Here is a 21,147-nt window from a genome sequence, read left to right as displayed (position 1 = left end):
TTTAACTTCATACATGATATTGTCCAGGTTATTTGATATGTGTAGAATGTAACAAGAAATGAGGCCATCATACATGGATGACCCCGTTAATTACACTGGACACAAAAATGAATGTTGGTTGTACAGCCATTTTGTTAATTTATTGTAAAATAATTCTCTTAAAATAGGGCAAAAGAGTTATGGTTCTTGTGCACTGTACATCTCCTAAGTGAGATCTCAATTATTTTTCAATATGCTCGGGTCAGAAAAGAAATTACACAAATTAACAAAGAGCAATGACTCTTTAAATAGGGGAGCAAGAGTTAGGGTTCTTGTGCATTGCACATCCCCTCATAGTTATCTTCTCAGCTATGAAGCTTCAAGTTGATACCTTATTTACCGGTAGTTTTAAGATATGCACTGGACTAAATTTAATGACAAAAAGAGATGTGTTCATCAGAAACACAATGCCCCCTATTGCGCCGCTTTAAAATTATTTTTTTTTTACCTTTGACCTTGAAGGATGACCTTGACCACTCAAAATGTGCAGCTTCATGAGAATGCTGCTTTGAAATTTTTTATTATTTTATTTTACCTTGAAGGATGACCTTGACCTTGAACTTCCACTACTCAAAATGTGCAGCTTCATGAGATGCACATGCATGCCAAATATCAAGTTGCTATCTTGGATATTGAAAAAATTATGACCAATATTAAAGTTTTTTTTCGACGGACGGACAGAATGACTGACATACTAATTGACGGACAGTTCAACTTCTATATGCCACCCTACCGGGGGCATAAAAAGAGACATATTTTTAAGAAATTCATGAACCATAATCCTATAATGCCTATTGAGCCTTGGCTGGTTAATAGGCAAGGCCTCCACTTTATGCTTATTATTATTATCACAAGGTTGGGTGATGATCAAAAGAAAAGCGGTTGAGTTGGAGATTTTTGGGCATACAAACATAAACTACCTCCACGGCTTAAATAGCTTCTTATGAACAGAGTAGAAACACAGAATAGTAAACTACTTCTAATTTTATTAGAAAAACATATAAATATTGCATGTATACATAAACATGTTTGAAAAAATACACATGGAAATGAGGGATTTGTGAAGATATGTCATGATATTATGTACAAATATTTTAATACACTTTAAACTCATAAAACCCTTAAGGTAATTTCATAACAAGAGTTCACTTCAGGTAAACATTGTTAAAAGTCTCATTTGATTTCTCTCATTTACCTACAACAATTGCATTATGACCATGACCTTCAATCTAAAGACTTGGTTGGTTTGTGCGCCACACCATCTCAGGTTTTTAATTTAAGAAAAGTTTATTAAAAATCCCAGGTGCCTTATGTGCTCTATGTCTCTATGACAACTGTCAAAAATATGAATATTTTGTCTTTTTATGAGTTGCAACCTTAACATAGCGGCCTTGGTCTTGGTCCCGTCACATATTCCAGTGCATTTCAATTTTTAATATCCCCACACACTGAACAAAGTTACACTAAGGATATGACACAGGATGGTTTCTTATATTTGATCTATGACCTTGAACTTTCTGTATAACCTTGCATCTACAGCCTTCATTCCTGTGTCTGATACTATGACTCATCATGCTTATCATGTCTGTCTGGTAAATTGGACAAAGTAACACTCATGAGAAATTGTAAGGACCATTTTGTTTAATTTATCCTTTGACCTTGGACCAAGAAACTGCTGCTATAATTTTATGTGCCGATTCATCATGCTGATAACTTCTATAAATCTGATAAAATCCATCCATACTTGACAAAGTAAAATGTTTATATAATGATCTGGACAAAGTATGAGGGTTGATGTTGATGTAATAAATTTGACCATTGACCTTGGAATCTGACATTGGGAATGTGAAAATATTATCGGCAAAAAATGAAGAATTAGAAAATCCACAAATCCTAGACGAAGTCATGCTCCAAGCAAAGATATACTCCAACCGCCAGCTTGGGTGTAACATAATACAGCTGTTTTTCAAACACAAACTACATTAACAGCTATATGGTGGTAAATATCAGCTGTATTATTTATTAATGATGACACGTGTGCAATTATATCAAAGTGAAATTAAATGCCTATTCGTATAATGTTACCATATTTTTTAATGATTTCTATAAGTTTAAAACTGATCCATGACATAACAAACAGGAGAAAAAACAAAAACATTATCATGTCTTTGCATCTCTCTGTCATAGTTTCTTTCTTTACAATGAGTCTAGTATATCTTTTGCTTACACTATTTTCTAATTTGTGTACTTGTTTAAAATGGATAAAATTTGTGCAAAACCCCAAAGCTTCTTTGCTGGCTTAACAAAAGGGTGTTACAGTAAACATATATTTAACTGATCGTATTACATCCTTTACCGATTCTTCTATTGAGCCACCAGTTCCCACCGGCTATGAAAGTTAACATACTGATTGAAGTGGTTACCATAATCAGTCATGCATGAAACATTCAAATTTTTTACATCAGAATCGGAGGCATAGGCAAGGGTGATGTACTGACATTTAGACTACATAATTGGATAATATATTTAAACCTTTTTGGAATCAAAATTGAACATCTTGATTGGAGTATTCACAATATAAAATAAAGACAAGTACCAAAATTAATACATACAAATTATTATGGTACTATGTACATTTTTTTCCCTATACCACAGTACTACAGCAAAAACACGGCTGTCAAAAGCAATTTTTATGTCTTTAAAACATTTTTTTAAAATAATATTAAAAACAATAAGTAAGTCATTTCAATTGTATTGTATAATGTTTTATCCTGTGTTATATACAATATGTATAAAATGTATAATGATTTTGAAATTAATAAATAAATTATGCATATTAACACTTAATATTACAAGCTCTTGTGACCTTGACCTTTGATCTGGTGATAGCAATATCAATTAGTCTTCCTTTCTTCCAAAAAAACCCAGCATACCAACATAGATGATCATATGTCAGTAGTCCATATAAACGGACTCCCAGAACCTTTGATAATTTTTGCTATGGCAGCTCTGGGAGTCCATATGCACTCCTTCATACACATGGGTGCAATTCAGAGCACGGAATCCGTGCCCTTCACTAAAGGGAGTTACAGACGTGGTTTAAGACAAATTGAGGAAAATAATAAATAAACTTCATAACCATGTTAAATTTACCTGAATGGAAACCTACAGATGTTATCCTTTGCATGCATCCGATAAAAACACGACGATGTTTCAACACACTTTTCTCGCTGACATTGTTATGTTTAAATTTGAAACAGTGTATTCTGTATCGAATACCACATCGTTATCGACTTTTTGGCTCCAACACATAACGCAACGTACAAAATATTGGTGTAATGTGACCTGACCTATATTGGGTCAATTTTCCAATATGGCGGATACAGCGTACAAAACAAAACCTTAGTCAATACAAATCAATTATTTCTTGCTTTAATGGTACCATTTGGATGAGTTTGTGGTTTAGATAGGTAAATTTTAATAAGCTCTTGCAGTTTCAGTGTTCATTAACCTTTGAATTGTTGATAACAATTTGCACCCATGGACAAGTGAGAGCGCATTGCAACTCTCAGCCTAAGCTGAGAGTTGAATTATTGCAACTACATATGTCAGATGTTAAGTCCCATGATCATAGGTCAAAGCGCTCTTAATATATTGCGTGAAAACAAATGGGTCCAGATTTCATGTTTTAAGCCCTGTAAACCTAAATATCAATAGGTGTACATCTTTTCTACCAAATGACCGGCAAACTAATTTAAATGAAAGTTCAAAGTGTCCTCTAGATATCATGTGCAAACAAAATGGGCCACATTTCATGTTACATGCTCCACGACCTTGACATTTGATACATTGACCATAAAATGGCAAGGCATCTTTCTTTCATGCCAAGTAACAATGTGCACGATCATATGTCAAAGCAGTCTCTTGATATTGAGCGGACATTAAATGGTGTATGAACCGACCTTCCATCAAACAAAGGGGAAGCAATACATCCCTAATTCTTTAAAAAGAGGCATAATTCTCAAAATAAAGTTTTACTCGTCTAAGATGTAACGAAACACGTCAAACTTTTGTTCAATCTAACAGTGGGTTTGTGAAAAAATCTTAAAATGGTGATGTAAATGTTACATCTATGTACAACTGATTGGCATTGCACAATTTACAACACAACTCATTGGAGAAAATCACAGAAACACATACATTTACATTCGTTTTTGAATATGACATACACTGTACATCAAACATAAATGTTTTTTCTGTATGAAACTTAGCTTGATTGGGTACTCACAACCTCAAGAAAAGCAATACATTTTCAAGAAGTCATTGTGGGTTAAAGGTTAACAAACTAGCCAGACATCTATATAGAATATAACAAATTGAAAAGAACTATGTTATCTTGTGTATATTAAATTTCACAAACTGAAAAATAGATGTTTAAAACAACAAAACAATAATTGATGTATGAATCATACCACTCAATTAGCACAAAACATATTGTAACATAACTGTACAAAAACTTCACTTTCGTTTCAGCAACTCCACCCCACTTCCAATGTTAGCCGAATAGTCTGAGTCATCATGGTTCAGTTTTCTGTCCCCTGACAAGTTGCTGGCTCCAGTAGAATTACTGGCCGGTGAATGTCTACCATCCATGGGCATGAAACCTCTGTTAACCAGGTAAGAGTACACTGGCTGCTGGTTGCCAACGGTACCTGGGTTAGATTTAGTGGTATTTGTCCTATCCGGAATATGACCGTTAGGATACTGTTGTGTCATTTGTGAAAGTGGCTGGTTTAAGGGAACAGTAAAGTTAGCCTGGTTGTAAGATGGCGGCACAACAGGCCGAGGCTGTTGAACAGCCATGTTTGGAGGAGGGTAAAGAGGCTGACCTTGCGGGTAACCTTGACCTTGTGGGTAACCTTGTACCTGAGGGGGACCCATCTGGGGGTAGCCAGGGAATTGAGCATGGGGGTGGTGCAGCACTGGGCCAGGGTACCCCATGGCATTGGGCACCATATGTGGTGGGTACTGGGGGTTGCCCTGTGGGGGCACGGGTCTAAAACCCACTTGAGGCTCGGGAACATTGCCAGTCTTCTTGTTACCATTCCTGACTTGTTTCTGATTTGATTTATCTGGCTGTGAGTACACATAGTCATTCTTGTCTCGTTTTTTCGCTGCAGCTGGTTCATCCTCAGATTCTGTCTCCTCGCTTTCTGACTCTTCTTCTGATTCATTTTCAGTGTCAGATTCATCTGTCTCCTCATTGGCATCAGCATCCACCCCTCTGTCTACGAGACCTTTCAGCTTTCCTTTCTTCGGCTCTATAGAGTCATACTCCATATCTTCCTCAGGGGGCGGAGGAACACGAGGAGCGGCCTTTGGTGAGGCTTGAATAGCTGCAACCTTCTTATGCACTTTGGGCGAGTGATCAGTAGTTTGTTTCACTCTCGGAGTTATGACTCTCTCGATAAACACTTTCTGGCTGGAACTTTCGTCCGCCTGTACAAACGTATGACTGTCAGCAGAGGAATTATGCTCATCTTCGTCATCTTTTCTGAGTGCCTCTCTGTAAGTGGGAGGCTTGAAATTCTTCTCACTCAAGTTCCTATCGGTCGTGTAGGACCCCGAGTCTTCTGAAGACCTGTCATCTCTGAACTTCTCGTTAGACTTGCTCCTACCGTAGCTGCGTTCTGACCTGCAGTGATGTTTTGAATTTTTATATTTTACAGCCTGTGCTTTTTGGATTGGGAAAAATAGCGAGATAACAAATTAACTTGGGAACAATGAAACATTTTGCTACTGAATTATGTTGCTGTATAATAAACTCAATTACTAGTAACCAATTATTGAATTATTGCAAGTTTGGCTTCTTTTTGGAATTTTTTTCTTTAATATTTTGGGGAAAAAATGTTACTTTTTGTCAAATGGAAACCAACTGTAAGAGGATGTAATTTTGGGCAAAAAATATAATTGTACCTGGGATTGTAGCTCCTCTCTGACCGGGGATTGTAGCTACGCTCCGACATTCCTCCCCGGGTGCTTCTGCCAGGTGGGGGCAGCGGTCGACTCTCTGGCAAACTGGCATTGCCTGAAATATCAACAACAGAATCCAAACCACTGCTGCATTTAATGTGTTGAGCAAACATGCATCAAACAGTTTTAAATAGTCTTGCGAAAAACTGTATACTTTTAAACAGTGTTGCATTTCATGTGTTAAGTAAATATGCATCCATACATTATCAGAAGTCTTGCGACAAGCTGAATCATTTTGAAATGTCTTTAAAAGATACTTTTTGCATAACAAATATAATTATTGTTGAAAAAAGATAAGTATACATAACGAAATTATATTAAGAAAAGATCTGTTTGGTTAAAGTTAAATTGAAAAGACAACATAATCTCAATGGAACATGTTTCTAAGTATCAAACAAATTTTTATCTGATTAAGTTTTCCCCACTTCCAATTGCCAGCCTGCAAAACAATACATCCGCCAATAGAGAAAAATATACAGAAATAATGGTCATGCAAAATGGTATCAGGTGATGAAATAACTTTATTGATGCTATAACAACTATCCCAAAATACAGTATTTGACTAGAAATATATGGTAAAGGTGATCTTGAACATTATAAAAAATTTGTTTCCGTAAAAGGATGTTCATTGCAATTTTTTCCATCGTTAAGCCGCAAGATATAACTAGGAAATGCACTTAATTTATAAAAAAAAAAGAGAAATATTCCACATTACATTCTCTAAAAACTTTTCAACTGTAATACACCTTCATATGAAACATGATCATAATTTTAAGTTCTTCATATAAATGTAAAGTAAGCTGCTATGACTTGCTGAAATAAATGAATGATTATAGACATTTGTTTAACATGATACCGCAAATGATAACAAGGGTGACCTGAAAAAACATGGAAAACAAACAGTGTAAGACTGTCATGTTCATTGTATGCAGCATTCTAATTTAATTACAAACGTTGTGATTAACTTTTAAAGAATTTTTTGTTTTACATGCAGGTAAGATGCATTTATGGTTATCTAAAGGAAGGTTAAACAGAATCCTAATTGTCTACAATCAAAATGCTAATTTTCTACAATCAAAATGTGTCATCTATCAACATTTGTGTGTTGCGCCAGATGAACATGAAAGACTTACTGTCTGTCACCGAGCTATCCCGGTCCCCTCTTTGAGACAGACGCGCGATCTTGGCCCTGGGCAGGCTGGGAGACCTACGAATGCTCGCAAACCCATTGCTGCGAGCACTCTCAGAGGTGGTCCACGGTTTTGCGGTAGAGGTTTGGGTATTCGTTCGGGCAACATGTCCATTGAGACTATGCAAACTAGCAGCAGTATTTATATGACCTAGCTTTTCTTCGTTCCACTTCTTCGTGATGCCCCGCTGCTTGCAGTAGCAGCAGCATATGATGGTTACCACGATGATGACCACCAGTCCAAATCCTCCAGCCACGATCCCCGCTATCTCCTTCGTGCCCAGAAGGCGGTAGCTGTAACCGTACTCGCCACAGTTTCCTTCGTTTTCATAGTTGCAGTTTGTAGACTCCGCTGAAAGATATGCCAAAAGAAATTTCAGTAGGTTTATTTTGTCGGAATAATTGAAACTGGTATGCTCAGCTACTGTATAGTTCTTATGGGAAAAGCAATTTAAAACCTGCCAACCTTAATATGTCAGTATTTTGGGGGTGTCATATTTGGAGCCCAAATTTGGCCTCATTTCAAAGCTCAAAAAGTATGTATTTTTCTAAAATGACTGCCTAAAATTCCTAATTGGTTATATTATATTTATTTTGTTTTAATTAAATTGCAATATGTTATTACTTTTCCTTTCAAGCTCTATAAATATAATAAAAAACAAGAGCAATGGGTGCCATGCTCGGCTGCAGGTGCAGTTTTGAATAAATGAAAGCTTGACAGATTTTTTTAAAATATTTTTTTAGAGGTAAAAGTGACCTTGACCTTTGACCCAAAAATGAGCGTGGCATGTAGAACTCATCAAGGTGCAGATACATATGAAGTTTCAAAGTTGTAGGTTGAAGCACTTTGATGTAAGAGCAAATGTTAAAACCTTGACAAAATTTTAAGGTTTTAGCACGAAGCGGACGGTGGACGACACAACGATGGACACAACACGACGAGCTGGCTATGACAATACCTCGGGTTTTCTCCGAAAAAAGGCCGAGCAAATAAACACTTTTATTCTCAATTTAAGTTTTTTTTACAAAGTGCCCATACCCCTTTACCAAAATGGTGAAAAACTCCATAGCATGTGTATGAATAGATGGTATATTTTGTAAAGAAAAGACTAGATTTCTCTTTAATCATCATCAGAAAGCAGGAAACTACTATAGTGTACCATTAATTGCTGATTGAATGTCTAAATTTTAAAGTCATTAAAGTGAAGACATTTTTGGGGTGTATTAAACAACTTTTATAATGAATACAATTGCAAACATTAATTTCTTTTACTACTGTTTGCACTAATTTTGGTCATTCAAGTTTTGTGGATTTTCATTTTCCTGCTAAACAACGCATTCATCGGTTCACAGTCTGAAGTCTCGTATCCAAAATCATATTTGTCAATTCAGACTTGAGGCATTCAACAGTTTGACATGTCCAGAAATATTTTAGCTCCAATGATTAACATTGCATAAAAAACAATTGAGGACACACCATTTGATTATCTGCTAATACAGAATTCTACAACTTCCATGAGACAAGTTTCAGGGACTAATTATTGCATGCAGAAAGACATTTTGTATACTACGGTATATTTAAAACACATAGCGGACAATAATAAAATTGTTCAGTATTAAAAAAAATTAATTAAAACATTATTTCCATCTTCACATAAAAGATAACAGTGAAAGAATAACGGAGACTGAAAGACCACTTGCATGCAGCACTTACAAGGCACTGGGATGACCAATATATTGATGTCAAAGTCGAATTCCAGCTCTCCTCGACTGAACTTGAACGTTACCAGCTCCCCTGTGGTGAAGATAAAGTCCAGATTGGATGGCAAACCTTCACCTCTGCTGAACCGTCGCTGTAATAAAGATACAAACTTAATTACATGTGCCTTGTTCTGGGAAAACTGGGCTTAATGAATTGGAGTTAACGTGTCATCCTAGATTAGCCTGTGCAGTCCTCTTGTATTAATTTTTTTTCTCGTTTGAAGGAGGTCTCTAATTTAGTGAAGGCGGAAAACGGTCCTCTCTAGACTAGCTACATGTATTCAGCCAGTTTTTCTCAGAACAAGGCGCATAAACTAGATCTTTTGCGAATTTTCCATGTTGTATAGGACCTGCGAATTTTCCATGTTGTATAGGACCATAAAATCTGAGTTCTTGAAGTTCTATCTGAACAATTTTAAAAGTCAAACTTATCAGTCAGATACTCTAAATCCATCATATGGCCGAATTGAGTATGGACACCATGTAATATATCGCCCTCATGGTGCAAAAAGGTACCATCTGACATTGAAATTAGAAGGTACTTTTTTGCACAAATAGGGCGAATTATAAACAATATATGTATCATGTGCATAAGATATTTATCCGGGTATATTAAATTAAATGAATGCAGTAATAATGCACTGTCAAGGCAAAAGGACAAGCAGACTTAACACCAGAAGAAGTCAGTTTATGGTAAATCAAAAGGGGGATCACTCAAGCTAACAAGAACACCGCATAAGGGGTGCCACGCTGGGCTACGGGTGCAGTTTTGAAACAAGAGCACCGCCTTGCGGGTGCAGACCGCTCATCTATTTTCTTTTTAAAGGTGAAGGGACTCTCATTTTCAATCACAAAGGAGGGAGGAGTGGAGTGAAGAGGGGTGTATAGTGTGGGGTTGTGGACATTTATTACATTATCTTCCAAAAAAGCGAAAAAAAAAAAAAAAAAAAAAAAAAAATCCGGGGGGGGGGGGGGGGGGGGGTTGGGGGGGGGCGATGGGGGGGGGGTTTGGGTGCGATGGTTGGACGGTATTTCAAACATAACCATTTTTAAAAAAAAAATGGGGGGGGGGTATAGTGTGAGGGTGTGGTGGTAATTTGTGAGATGATCTTAAAAAAAAAAAAAAAAAAAAAAAAAAAAAAAAAAATTAGGGGGGGGGGTGGGGTGGGGGGGGGGGGGGGGTATAGTGTGAGGGTGTGGTGGTCATTTGTGAGATGATCTTAAAAAAAAAAAAAAAAAAAAAAAAAAAAAAATAGGGGGGGGGGAGGGGGGGAGGGGGGAGGGGGGGAGGGGACGGCACGGGGGATGGTTTGGGTGGAGTCTATTGTGGTATGTCAGGTAAGAGTAGTTTCATCAAAGTATCAATCAAATCTAATCATAAATAAAGAAGTTATGGCAATTTTAGCAAAATTTAATAATTTGACCTTGAGAGTCAAGGTCATTCAAAGGTCAAAGTAAAATTAAAGTTGCCAGGTACAGTAACCTCATGATAGCATGTAAGTATTTGAAGTTTGAAAGCAATAGCCTTGATACTTAAGAAGTAAAGTGGATCGAAACACAAAATTTAACCATATATTAAAAGTTACTAAGTCAAAAAAGGGCCATAATTCCGTAACAATGACAACCAGAGTTATGCAACTTGTCCTTTTACTGTACCCTTATGATAGTTTGTGAGTGTTCCAAGTATGAAAGCAATATCTATGATACTTTAGGGGTAAAGTGGACCAAAACATAAATCTTAACCAAATTTTCAATTTTCTAAGTATAAAGGGCCCATAATTCCGTTCAAATGCCAGTCAGAGTTACATAACTTTGCCTGCACGGTCCCCTTATGATAGTTCATAAATCTTGCAAGTATGAAAGCAATAGCTTTGATACTGTAGGAATAAAGTGGACCTAAACACAAAACTTAATCAAATTTTCAATTTTCTAAGTATAAAAAGGGCACATAATTTTGTCAAAATGCCAGTCAGAGTTACATTACTTTGCCTGCACAGTCCCCTTATGATAGTTAGTAAGTGTTGCAAGTATGAAAGCAATAGCTTTAATGCTTAAGGAATAAAATGGACCTAAACACAAAACTTAACCAAAATTGTCAATTTTCTAAGTATAAAAAGGGCACATAATTCTGTCAAAATGCATGCCAGAGTTATCTAAATTTGCCTGCCCAGTCCCCTCATGATAGTAAGTAAGTGTACCAAGTTTGAATGCAATAGCATTGATACTTACTGAGAAAAGTGGAACTAAACGCAAAACTTAACCAAAATTTTCAATTTTTTAAGTATAAAAAGGGCACATAATTCTGTCAAAATGCACGCCAGAGTTATCTAACTTTGCCTGCCCAGTCCCCTCATGATAGTAAGTAAGTGTACCAAGTTTGAATGCAATAGCATTGATACTTTCTGAGAAAAGTGGACCTAAACGCAAAACTTAACCGGACGCCGACGCCAACGCCAACGCCAACGCCAACGCCAACGCCAACGCCAACGCCGACGCCGAGGTGATGACAATAGCTCATAATTTTTTTTCAAAAAATAGATGAGCTAAAAATGAAAGCTTGTCAGAATTTTTTTTAGAGGTCACAGTGACCTTGACCTTTGACCTAGTGACCCCAAAATGGGTGTGGCATGTAGAACTCATCAAGGTGCATCTACATATGAAGTTTCAAAGTTGTAGGTGGAAGCACTTTGATTTTAGAGCCAATGTTAACGATGGCGGATGTCAGACGACATGATGAGCTGGCTATGACAATACCTCGGGTTTTCTCCAAAAATGCCGAGCTAAAAATGTATTGCATTTTTTTATAAATATAAACATCATAATTAGTCATTACTTTATATTTGCAATCATCACACAACTAGCTGAATAAGCTAAACACAGAATAGAAAGCAGAAATTCCTGATATTCTGTCACATAAGATATTATATAACGCATGGCAGGCTTTTTTCTTTATATATTTGTAGCATTTATAAGTCCACTCCCCTCAAAACATAATGCAGGTTTCCTGCTGTCAATCGCAAAATTAGTAACAATTTTCACGGCAATATTTTCTAATGGTACCTTATACCAAATTGACAAAATCAGATTGTTTGAGAAGCCAATTTATGACAGACAATAACTTGAGCATATTTAGCCAGTACAAACTTGTGGCAAATATCATTGACAAAATAATGGCAAAAGATTTTTAAAAAGTGGCAAAATTAAGTGGCAGGAAGGTCTGACGTTGTCATATTTACAGTTATCCTTAATATGCTTTGGCGTATTACCATAACTTGATCAAATGATTGTTGCTTTCCAGGCTTCATTCCAAGAGTTTTCAAGGGGAATATCATTTCACTAGATATAAACTGGGCTCAGCAATATTTATGAAAAGTAAAATGTTGTCAGCAACTTCTGGTCATGTATGTAATCTTTTAACAACAGAATAAATACTGAGCGTTCCCACGATGGCAGTTTTCCCCTAAAATTGATCTAGACCCAGGTGATTTATTCCCCACATGAAACATCCCTCGATTATGAAAAGAATACATAATTTTTTCCAAAACCAGGATCCCCCCCCCAAAATGAGGAGCAAGAGCCGTATCTCCCACCAATGAAAATACTCCATGCGGTCGAAATAAATACTTACCAATAGGTTTCCCTGAGGCAGTCCGTCATAGATGTACAGATGGGTAGACTCGTCTCTGATGGTCACCGCCGTAAACTGCAGTTTGATACGGTACGGCTCTCGGATATTGGTGGACCGTAGTGTGAGAGTACATGATGTGACAGATGAAGTCTACAATAGCGGAGGAAATATCATAACTTTTATAAATAAGCCCCTGGATCTGAGAAAACGGGGCTTAATGCATGTGCGTAAAGTGTCATCCATGATTAGACTATGCAGTCTGCACAGGCTGAACAGAGACCACAATTTCCACTTAAATGGTATTTTTCATTTAAAAGAAATCTCTTCTTGGCAAAATCCAGTTTACTGGTAGGTGGGAAGTGTCTTCCCTGATTAGCCTGTGAGGACTGCACAGGCTAATCTAGGACGACACTTTACGCAAATGCATTAAACCCTGTTGTCCAAGAGCGAGGCTAAATTAAATTGATGACAAAAGGCACTTTTGATTAAATGATATAATTATGCTATATTGTATTGCATAATTTATTTAAATATTCATCATACTAATTGCCTGGCAGATAGGAAGTTTTAAGCAAAAAAGATGCAGTCTTTGTAGATTTGATACTTTAAAATTCTCTAAAAAAAACTATTTTATAACCAGCCTAGACCTTGTTTTCAAACTTCAATAAATCTTTATGCATAATTTTATCCATGACGTACCCGCTATCCCCATGCATTTTTCATCGCTGATTTTTTTCTGTACATGTTATTTTTTTGGTGCGAGAAACATGACCAATATCTACCAACACTATCTCCACTCTACTCAACATAATACGTACCCCATCAGAATGTTTTCCAAAGATCTGAACTCTGGACTGCCCAATCTCACGTGGAAGGTTGGCATTACAATCAGAGGACTTCGTCAAATAATCTGAAAATAGAGAGATCACAAACATGATTATTGATACATGCCATCAAAATGCACCTGACTGAATAATGTGTGCTTAGCTAAATCACAGTCACACTCTGGGCAGACATACCAAAACACTGCAATTTAATACTGTTACATTTGTATACATATTAAATAAGTAACATGTTGGTCTTTATTTTCTCCAATGTTTTTTCTCTTCATTTGCAGGTAATGACATGTTGACACACATAAAAGCATTAAAAGGTACATGAAGAACAATTTAATAGAGTACAGCAGCTAATGAAATTTTCTTCTTATTATAAAAGCTGGTCATAATGTCAATCATCAACAATTTCAGGAATAAACAACCATTGCTTTTCTAAGCACTATTGTATCATTTTAAGTTTTAGACTATACTGTTTGTTATGGGATTGTACACAGTGTTAAGCTTTCCACCGATACTCACATGTGCCCTGTCCTCCTGTACCGACAACGTTTATCTGGCCCTCCACCTGCCAAAGTAGGCAGAGCACCACACAACCGAAATACAATCGCCACAGCATAGTATTTTAATCTGAAATAAATTGATATCAACTTGATGAGAACTGGAGAAAGTTTGTGAATTTTACATAGGTATAATGGTTCATGATTGCGTTTAATGGCAGAACCCTTAAAGCAGTGTGACAATTAAATTGATAACAAGGTTTATACTAATTTGCTGTGATAGACTGTAAAGTTCTGTTTCATGGCTGAAATACTTTAAGTTTTATATTTGACTCAAATCAAGCACTACATGTTTCTTGATGGCCCCTGAAATTTGATATTTGTATGAACTCAAAAACTAAATCTGTGAAGCACACACAACTAATAATACACATGTCTTTTGGCAAACATGCCTAAAGGCAAACAACTCCCAAAAGTGTTGACCAAGAATTTGGGCAAGTCAGGTTTTTTTTTCCCCACTTTTTGGGAAGATAGCCCATGGCTGTGGAATTGGGAATTTTATCGGCATTTTCATGAAATTGGGAAAATAAATTCATTAGCCTTTTTTTTTCCACACGAAAAGTCCACTGACAAGGGAAATACTTAATTTGATATAACTCTTTATAATCATTCAAATGAAAAAAAAAAACAAAATCATATAATACTTTGTTTGAGGTAATTGAATTAAAATTGAGATAAAATACACATTATACACATCTTTCTAAAAAAAAAAAATTTTTTTTTTTTGGAAATTGGGAATTTTTTGCCACATTTTGGGAAAAAATTATACTTTTTGGGATTGGGAACATAGCCGAATTTCGGCTATAAAATCGGGCTAAAAAAAAAAAGGCAAGCAAGTGAAATACAATTTTTATTATCTGTACTCCATTTTAGATAAATTTTAATCAGGGACACACAAAAAGTGCAGAATAAACAAACATTGTCCGTAATAAAAGCAATTTTTCGCAACAAAGCTCTGAATATGGTTGATAATTACTTTTTACGACAACCTGGCCCAGTGTTTGTCCGTGTATTTTGTTACGGAAAGTAACAACCCTGCAACGTTTTGTTAAAATGGTTCAGAAACTATTCGAAGAGTATAGATTTGCAAACAATGATGCAACAAAGCTCTGAATATGGTTGATAATTACTTTTTACGACAACCTGGCCCAGTGTTTGTACATGTATTTTGTTACGGAAAGTTACAACCTTGCAAAGTTTTGTTAAAATGGTTCAGAAACTATTCGAAGAGTATAGATTTGCAAACAATGAAGCAATTCTACGAGGTTTAATCACTAGAGATCTATCTTCAACCATGTTATTCTACCAACCACATCCAGTATCTTCAGACCATTCCATCACATAAATCTTGATTAACATGATGACAGTTTCAAAGACCTCTTTTAATAGGCTGTATATATATATATGTATAGCATAATGTCTAAGACGGATCATTCTACACCATCTTTAGACAATAGGTCACTTCTCCTTAGCTTTGTTTGCATAACAAACTGGTGGAATTTCTTTCATCTATTGCAACAAACTCCAGGAGGCAGATTACATACGTGTAAATTAACAGTTCACAAATGACATTCAGGCATTTTATCATCCACAAACAGCATGCTACTTGTCTCAAAATCACATTACGGACACATTATTTTGTGGCATCTAAGAAAACATAATATTTGAAAATCATAAAAGAACAGAAAGTGGAAGCAGCAAAGAAATAGAAGAACGGTGTTGACACTAAAGAAAAGTACGTTCAATATTTTACTTACTTTTTGATGATTTTCAAATTTTTCGTGCACTGTTCATTGCTTAATTATGACGTAAAAGGTTGAAAAAATGTTTACTTTTAGGAAAAAGTTGTATCCCAGTATCATTCCCATGCGGAAGATGAAAGTTTCTTTGTAACGGTGTCGACTTAATAAATTATGGACAGAGCCATAACTGACCATTTATAAATATTCTGCATATAAAGCTACTAAATGTAACAGTCATTAAGTTTAGTTTAAATATATTTAGCTCCATATGGTTGGTTTTTTGCGTTTGACATTCTTTTATAAAACAATCAAGAAAATTACTCTTTAAGAATTCGGACAACACACCGTTACTAAAATACATGGGGTTAGTTGCTTCAACAAAGCATAAAACTGCTTAAAGCGTGTGATCTGCTAAGAACTCTTATCTAATATTGTTTAAATATAATTTTACATTGTAATTCTGAAACTTATCTCTGTTAATGTCTACCATTTAGATAATTGTTGAATATGGACAGTAAATGGGTATCGGGTCCGTTCGCCCTAGTTACACGTTCGCCCTGGGTCCGTTCGCCCTGGGTTCGTTCGCCCTATATTATCATGTGCATATCGGGGTATGAACAGTTGATTGTTCACACATATAAGCAAGTTTGAACCTTAAGTTTTCATTAATTAATATAGTAAGCAATTAGTGAAAATAACTGGCCTTTGTTACAAACACGCTTACAAGTTAAAGAGCGCCATTTTGATTTTTCACACATGCAAGCAAGTTTGTACCTTAGATTTCATCATAAATTAATATAATAAGCAATTAAGGAATATTACTGGCCTTTGTTACAAATACGCTTACAAGTTAAAGAGCGCCGTCTTTTATATTTCGGTAACACTTTTTTGTTTGATATGTTCGGAATAACCTAACTGTGAATTATCACAGTATATAAAATGGAGCTCAATGTCTGGTTCTATTATTTCAAAAATGGATAATATGTTATGCATTTCGTGCAATTTGGAAGTACGACATGCGATTACACGCGACGTTTGTGAACGGTGGCAGCATCGGCTATGTGAAACTGGTTAGTTTAATTTAATTTGTCCCTGCATAGGCAAATAAATTTAAAATTCATATGAACATCATTATATCTAAAAAAAACATCATCAATATTTAATTTACTAAACTGATCAACTTCCAATAATTCTCGCGTGTATTGCGCGGTGTGAAGTAGCAACCGGCCTTTATTGATCGGTGTCGATTAATTAAGAGATTATAGAGATAACGATCTGTGTTAATTGATTGATTGAGTGTAGTATTTACCTAATATAGTTAACATTGAGAACAATTACTAAATCATATAGAAATTAGTTATGTATAATATGATTATTAAGTTGAAACTATTATCCTAAAGAGTATACTTAATATTGATGCATGCATAAATCATGTTTATAAAACAGAACTGTTATTATCATTTTTTTTAGAAATTATCTTTAATATGATTATTAGCGTATGATTAAGAAAATAAACATAAATTATGTAAATGAAACAGAGCGGTATATTTTAAATTGTGTAGAAATTGGTCTCAAAGAAAATGCTCAATTATAATAAATACATTAAGTAATAAGATTATTATTAATTAATTATAACAGAACTATATTTTAAGCAATTAAAGCCGTATTGTCAGTGAAATTTGCCGATGTCATTGTAAGTTCATGAAATGTGTATATATCGTCCGCAGAAAGCAGGCTCCATATGTATATACAAAGAGAACTGATGTATTTATGGAACGTGAATGATATATAAATCATTTACGTTTTTAAATAACTAAACAATAAGAGAAAATTACTGGCATTCGACGGCTTTGTTACAAACACGCTTACACGTTAAAGAGCACCTTCTTGTTTTTTCACACATATAGGCAAGTTTGTAGCTTAAATTGTCATTTATATATTAAAATGTTATAAAAGATAACAAATTTCGTTTTATTTATTGCTTCCCTGCTTTGATAATAAAATTTAGGGCGAACAGGATTTAGGGCGAACAGAAATTAGGGTAGCAATAACCACGCACCTGCTATGCAAATTATTGCGCAATCGGTGTTCAGGCAAAAAGTTGACCGAAAAATGTGGGGTGTTTTTAACGCTTCACTACGAGCATAAAAGAAGTAATCCAAATGAAAAATTTGCATATGTGGGAGGAGATATGTCCAAATAAGCGGTATCTGACCTTTCCATGACCGGAAAAGAAAAAATCATTGCTCAAAAGTGAAAGTAAAAAATTCGAAGGCCAATATTTTGCAGACAGAAGGCAGATTCACTTGAAATTTAGCTTTTAATAAATCAATTATTGTGTTTTTAATAAATCCTAACCATTTGAATCAGGTATATGCGCGTGAAATAATATATATTTATTTATTTCCAACACCACTATACCTGTGCAGTAGAGTTACTCCCCTTTCCGCGGAATTATTACATTGTTGTTACGGTGAATTCGGGAGCGATCTTTTGAGCAGTTTTACGGATATCGGTACGATAAACACAGTATTTGTTTGGCAGGAAGAGAAATTGTCTCATCTGGTATCGATGCAGGTATGAATTCACTTAAATCACCTAAATTATTGTGTTAATTATGTCAAATAAAATCTGTTCCAGATCGTACCCGCGCCATTTCGTACCGGACTTGTCTTCATTTGTAACAAATGTAAAATGTAACTTCTGTGATTGATCATAATTATAAACTTAAAAGCTAAGTTACGTTATTAGTTTTAAGTTGATTATACATTTAGGGAGCATTATAATTCACACACCATCTAATTATTAGTTTTGTTAACGTGTTAAAACTGCTATAATTAATTTCAGTTCTTATTTCATTTACATGATTAATATACAAAAAATAAATGGATATTATTATATATAAAGGTTAGGTTCTTGAAATTTACCTTTGCAAAATTGAGAATGCAATGCTAAAACACAGTTATTATGTGTCGCAGGTTTTGTGCATACCGGTATTGAAATTTTTTTTAAATTATTTTATAGAGAACATGACTGACAAAGATCTATTTGACAGTGATTATGATGGGGGTTCACAAATACATGAGCACAGTTACACTGTGGTAAGTAACATTTTAAGCAGTTGCATGTTGAAGACATTGAATTTGATGGTTAACAATTATATCCTGAATTTAAACCTTACATTTGGCTAATTTTGATCTCAGCATGATTTTTTTAGCAAAAGACACATTGAATCAGTAAAAGCTTGTAGAAAACATTTTCGGTTAAATGTTCTGTTCTTTCAGTTTGTCTGTATCACTTAATTAATATTTGCATGCAGTGCACTATTATATTTCAGCATCTTTGGAGTTCCTTTCATGAAGAAAACAAGCTCTTAATTAATGTATCGACAATTATTTACTAAATCCAAGAAGTTGTTTAAAGATATTGAGCTGTTACATACATTCGCATTTTATGAGTTCGAATCTTCTTACAGTAATTATTATAATATTTTTTTAATTATTTTATGATATGTTTATCTTTTTTGAATAGGTGTGTGTTAAACTATTCTAACAAATAGTATTTCTGTTTCATTTTACAAAAGTATATAAGATTTAATATAGCAATGCAATGTCGATTTTTCAGAATTCCTGGTGCTGCCATTCCTAATCAACCGACATATCAGAATTCTGGATAAGAATTCAGATTACTGGCTGCATATTCAACCCTAAGTGTTTTTCCTGTTCAATTTAACTGCTAGTTCATAAATAACATTTTGTTTAAGAGAAATAATATTACTTTGAAATTTTCTTAAATACCAGGTGGTATCACATTTGTATTTGGTGGGTGGGGCAGTTGCACATGTTTTGGATAATGTTTGTTTTTTTAATACTAACCAAATAAGTTTTTGTTTTTTCAACATTTATTCTTGTTTTGTTGTACATTATTTCAACTGTGATATTTAATCACATGCAAATTTGCTTTTAAGAAAAATCAACTTTTTATTGTCTATTTCAGGAATTTTTGGGTCCTGCGTTGGTGGGGGGTAACGTGTTTCAGGTCAGAATCCTGCCGGACCATCCAATTGCAAGGACATCTAACATAGCTGAAATGTATCTGTAATGAATTATTAAAAGTTTGGATAAAAAATGTGTTCTTAAATCATTATTTTAAACAAATTATACACCCAGGTTTACTATTTTGAAAAAAATGAAAAATGACAATTTTTACACAAGGGATTTTTCAATGTTTCCGCATTCACTAACATTATTTTAGACAATGTAAGATAGACAAACCATACATATTTGGAAATGGTTTACTAATATCTATCAGAAAATGTATAATTTTACTGGGTTTATGTCAATTTTCAAAATCAGTGGTTATTGCTAGTCAATATAAATTGCCGCCTTAAGAGTCTTTAGATGATTTTTTCTTTGGCAGACTCTTGGCGTCAATAGTCCACTCTATCTTTTTAATAGCGAGAGTTTTCCTTCTTTGTCTATATTGATGCGCAAGGAATTTGGTGCGCAACATTCAAGCCCCGATATCAGACAGTTAATATCAACGGATTGCAATAATATTTACATACCTGTGTAGATAATTCATTTCTCAATAATGTTCCGTAAGAATTGTGTAATGACTCTTTCAATTTTGCACGTCTGACCAATTTAAATCAACACACTACTCACATTTTCAATTCCAATCGCTGTGCCCGCTGTATACGGCAGGTAGATTTTAATCGATAACGCAGCCTATTACACCGTATGCCTTCTTCTGATTGGTTGATATTTAAATATTTCATAACATGGCGAGAGGTCAGTGATTGTATTGCGATTTAAGCAGAAGTTTAACTGAAACAAATTATGCCTTTTAACTTCAATTCGACGCTATTTGAGGTAAAAATGGACTAATTAACTAAAACTTTATGAGTTGGTTATGTTCTTTTGCAATTTTAAGCATATTGATATAATAGTATTGTATTTAATTTTCGTTATGGTTTTTGCAGACCGGAGTTTCAGCGTTCAGATTTATTCTGAACGCGAATTATTTCAGCTATGGTTATTGCTAATTAGGGCGAACGGACCCGGATTCCAGTAAATGGAACCTAATCAAATATTCATCCACAGACAAGCGATACGAAACTTACATAAGAAAAAAACCCATAAATAACGAATTAATGTAACCCACGTTCGAACAATAAGTTATATGGCAAAGAAACTGTACACATTTGTATTACCTGTTTTCACCTGCAATTTGTGCTACCTGACTTCCGCGATCGCCATTTTCGAAAACAACAACCTAATCCATAAACCTTAACAGTCAGGTTACATGTCACTAATATGGAGCACTTAAAAAATGTATAATTTTGTTATAAAAATTAACA

The 21,147-nt window shown here is 34.9% G+C and overlaps 1 protein-coding gene and 1 long non-coding RNA gene across 3 annotated transcripts; one reads left to right on the top strand and one right to left on the bottom strand.

Moving 5' to 3' along the window:
• Nucleotides 1-1,008: 1,008 nt before the first annotated feature.
• LOC127881624 (WW domain-binding protein 11-like) lies at nt 1,009-21,088 on the bottom strand. 2 transcript variants are annotated; one of them, XM_052429687.1, is made up of 8 exons: nt 21,001-21,088; nt 14,006-14,113; nt 13,469-13,560; nt 12,651-12,800; nt 8,976-9,114; nt 7,206-7,613; nt 6,016-6,127; nt 1,009-5,734 (listed from the first exon to the last, which is right to left on the bottom strand). In XM_052429687.1, exons 2-8 carry the CDS (start codon nt 14,100-14,102, stop codon nt 4,558-4,560), a joined length of 2,175 nt encoding a protein of 724 aa, XP_052285647.1. In that variant the 5' UTR covers nt 14,103-14,113; nt 21,001-21,088; the 3' UTR covers nt 1,009-4,557. The 2 variants fall into 2 exon arrangements, with proteins under 2 accessions (XP_052285647.1, XP_052285648.1); XM_052429688.1 differs by having other exon boundaries at nt 7,413-7,613.
• On the top strand, nt 18,148-19,524 carry LOC127881707 (uncharacterized). Its single transcript, XR_008050204.1, has 3 exons — nt 18,148-18,362; nt 18,810-18,886; nt 19,410-19,524. It is a non-coding gene; the product is annotated as an uncharacterized LOC127881707 (long non-coding RNA).
• Nucleotides 21,089-21,147: the final 59 nt, after the last annotated feature.

Source organism: Dreissena polymorpha, chromosome 5 (genome assembly GCF_020536995.1).
Source record: "Dreissena polymorpha isolate Duluth1 chromosome 5, UMN_Dpol_1.0, whole genome shotgun sequence".
NCBI classification, from domain to species: domain Eukaryota; kingdom Metazoa; phylum Mollusca; class Bivalvia; order Myida; family Dreissenidae; genus Dreissena; species Dreissena polymorpha.
Note: the sequence above shows the minus strand (reverse complement) of the source record. Positions and strands in the feature narration are given on the sequence as shown.

Excerpts from the sequence above, each read along its gene's own strand:
- LOC127881624 (XM_052429687.1), bottom strand. The coding sequence starts at position 14,102 with ATGCTGTGGCGATTGTATTTCGGTTGTGTGGTGCTCTGCCTACTTTGG. Across the intron at positions 13,561-14,005 it reads TACAGGAGGACAGGGCACAT|ATTATTTGACGAAGTCCTCT; the intron begins GTGAGTATCGGT and ends CTCTATTTTCAG. Across the intron at positions 7,614-8,975 it reads ATTGGTCATCCCAGTGCCTT|CGGAGTCTACAAACTGCAAC; the intron begins GTAAGTGCTGCA and ends CATATCTTTCAG.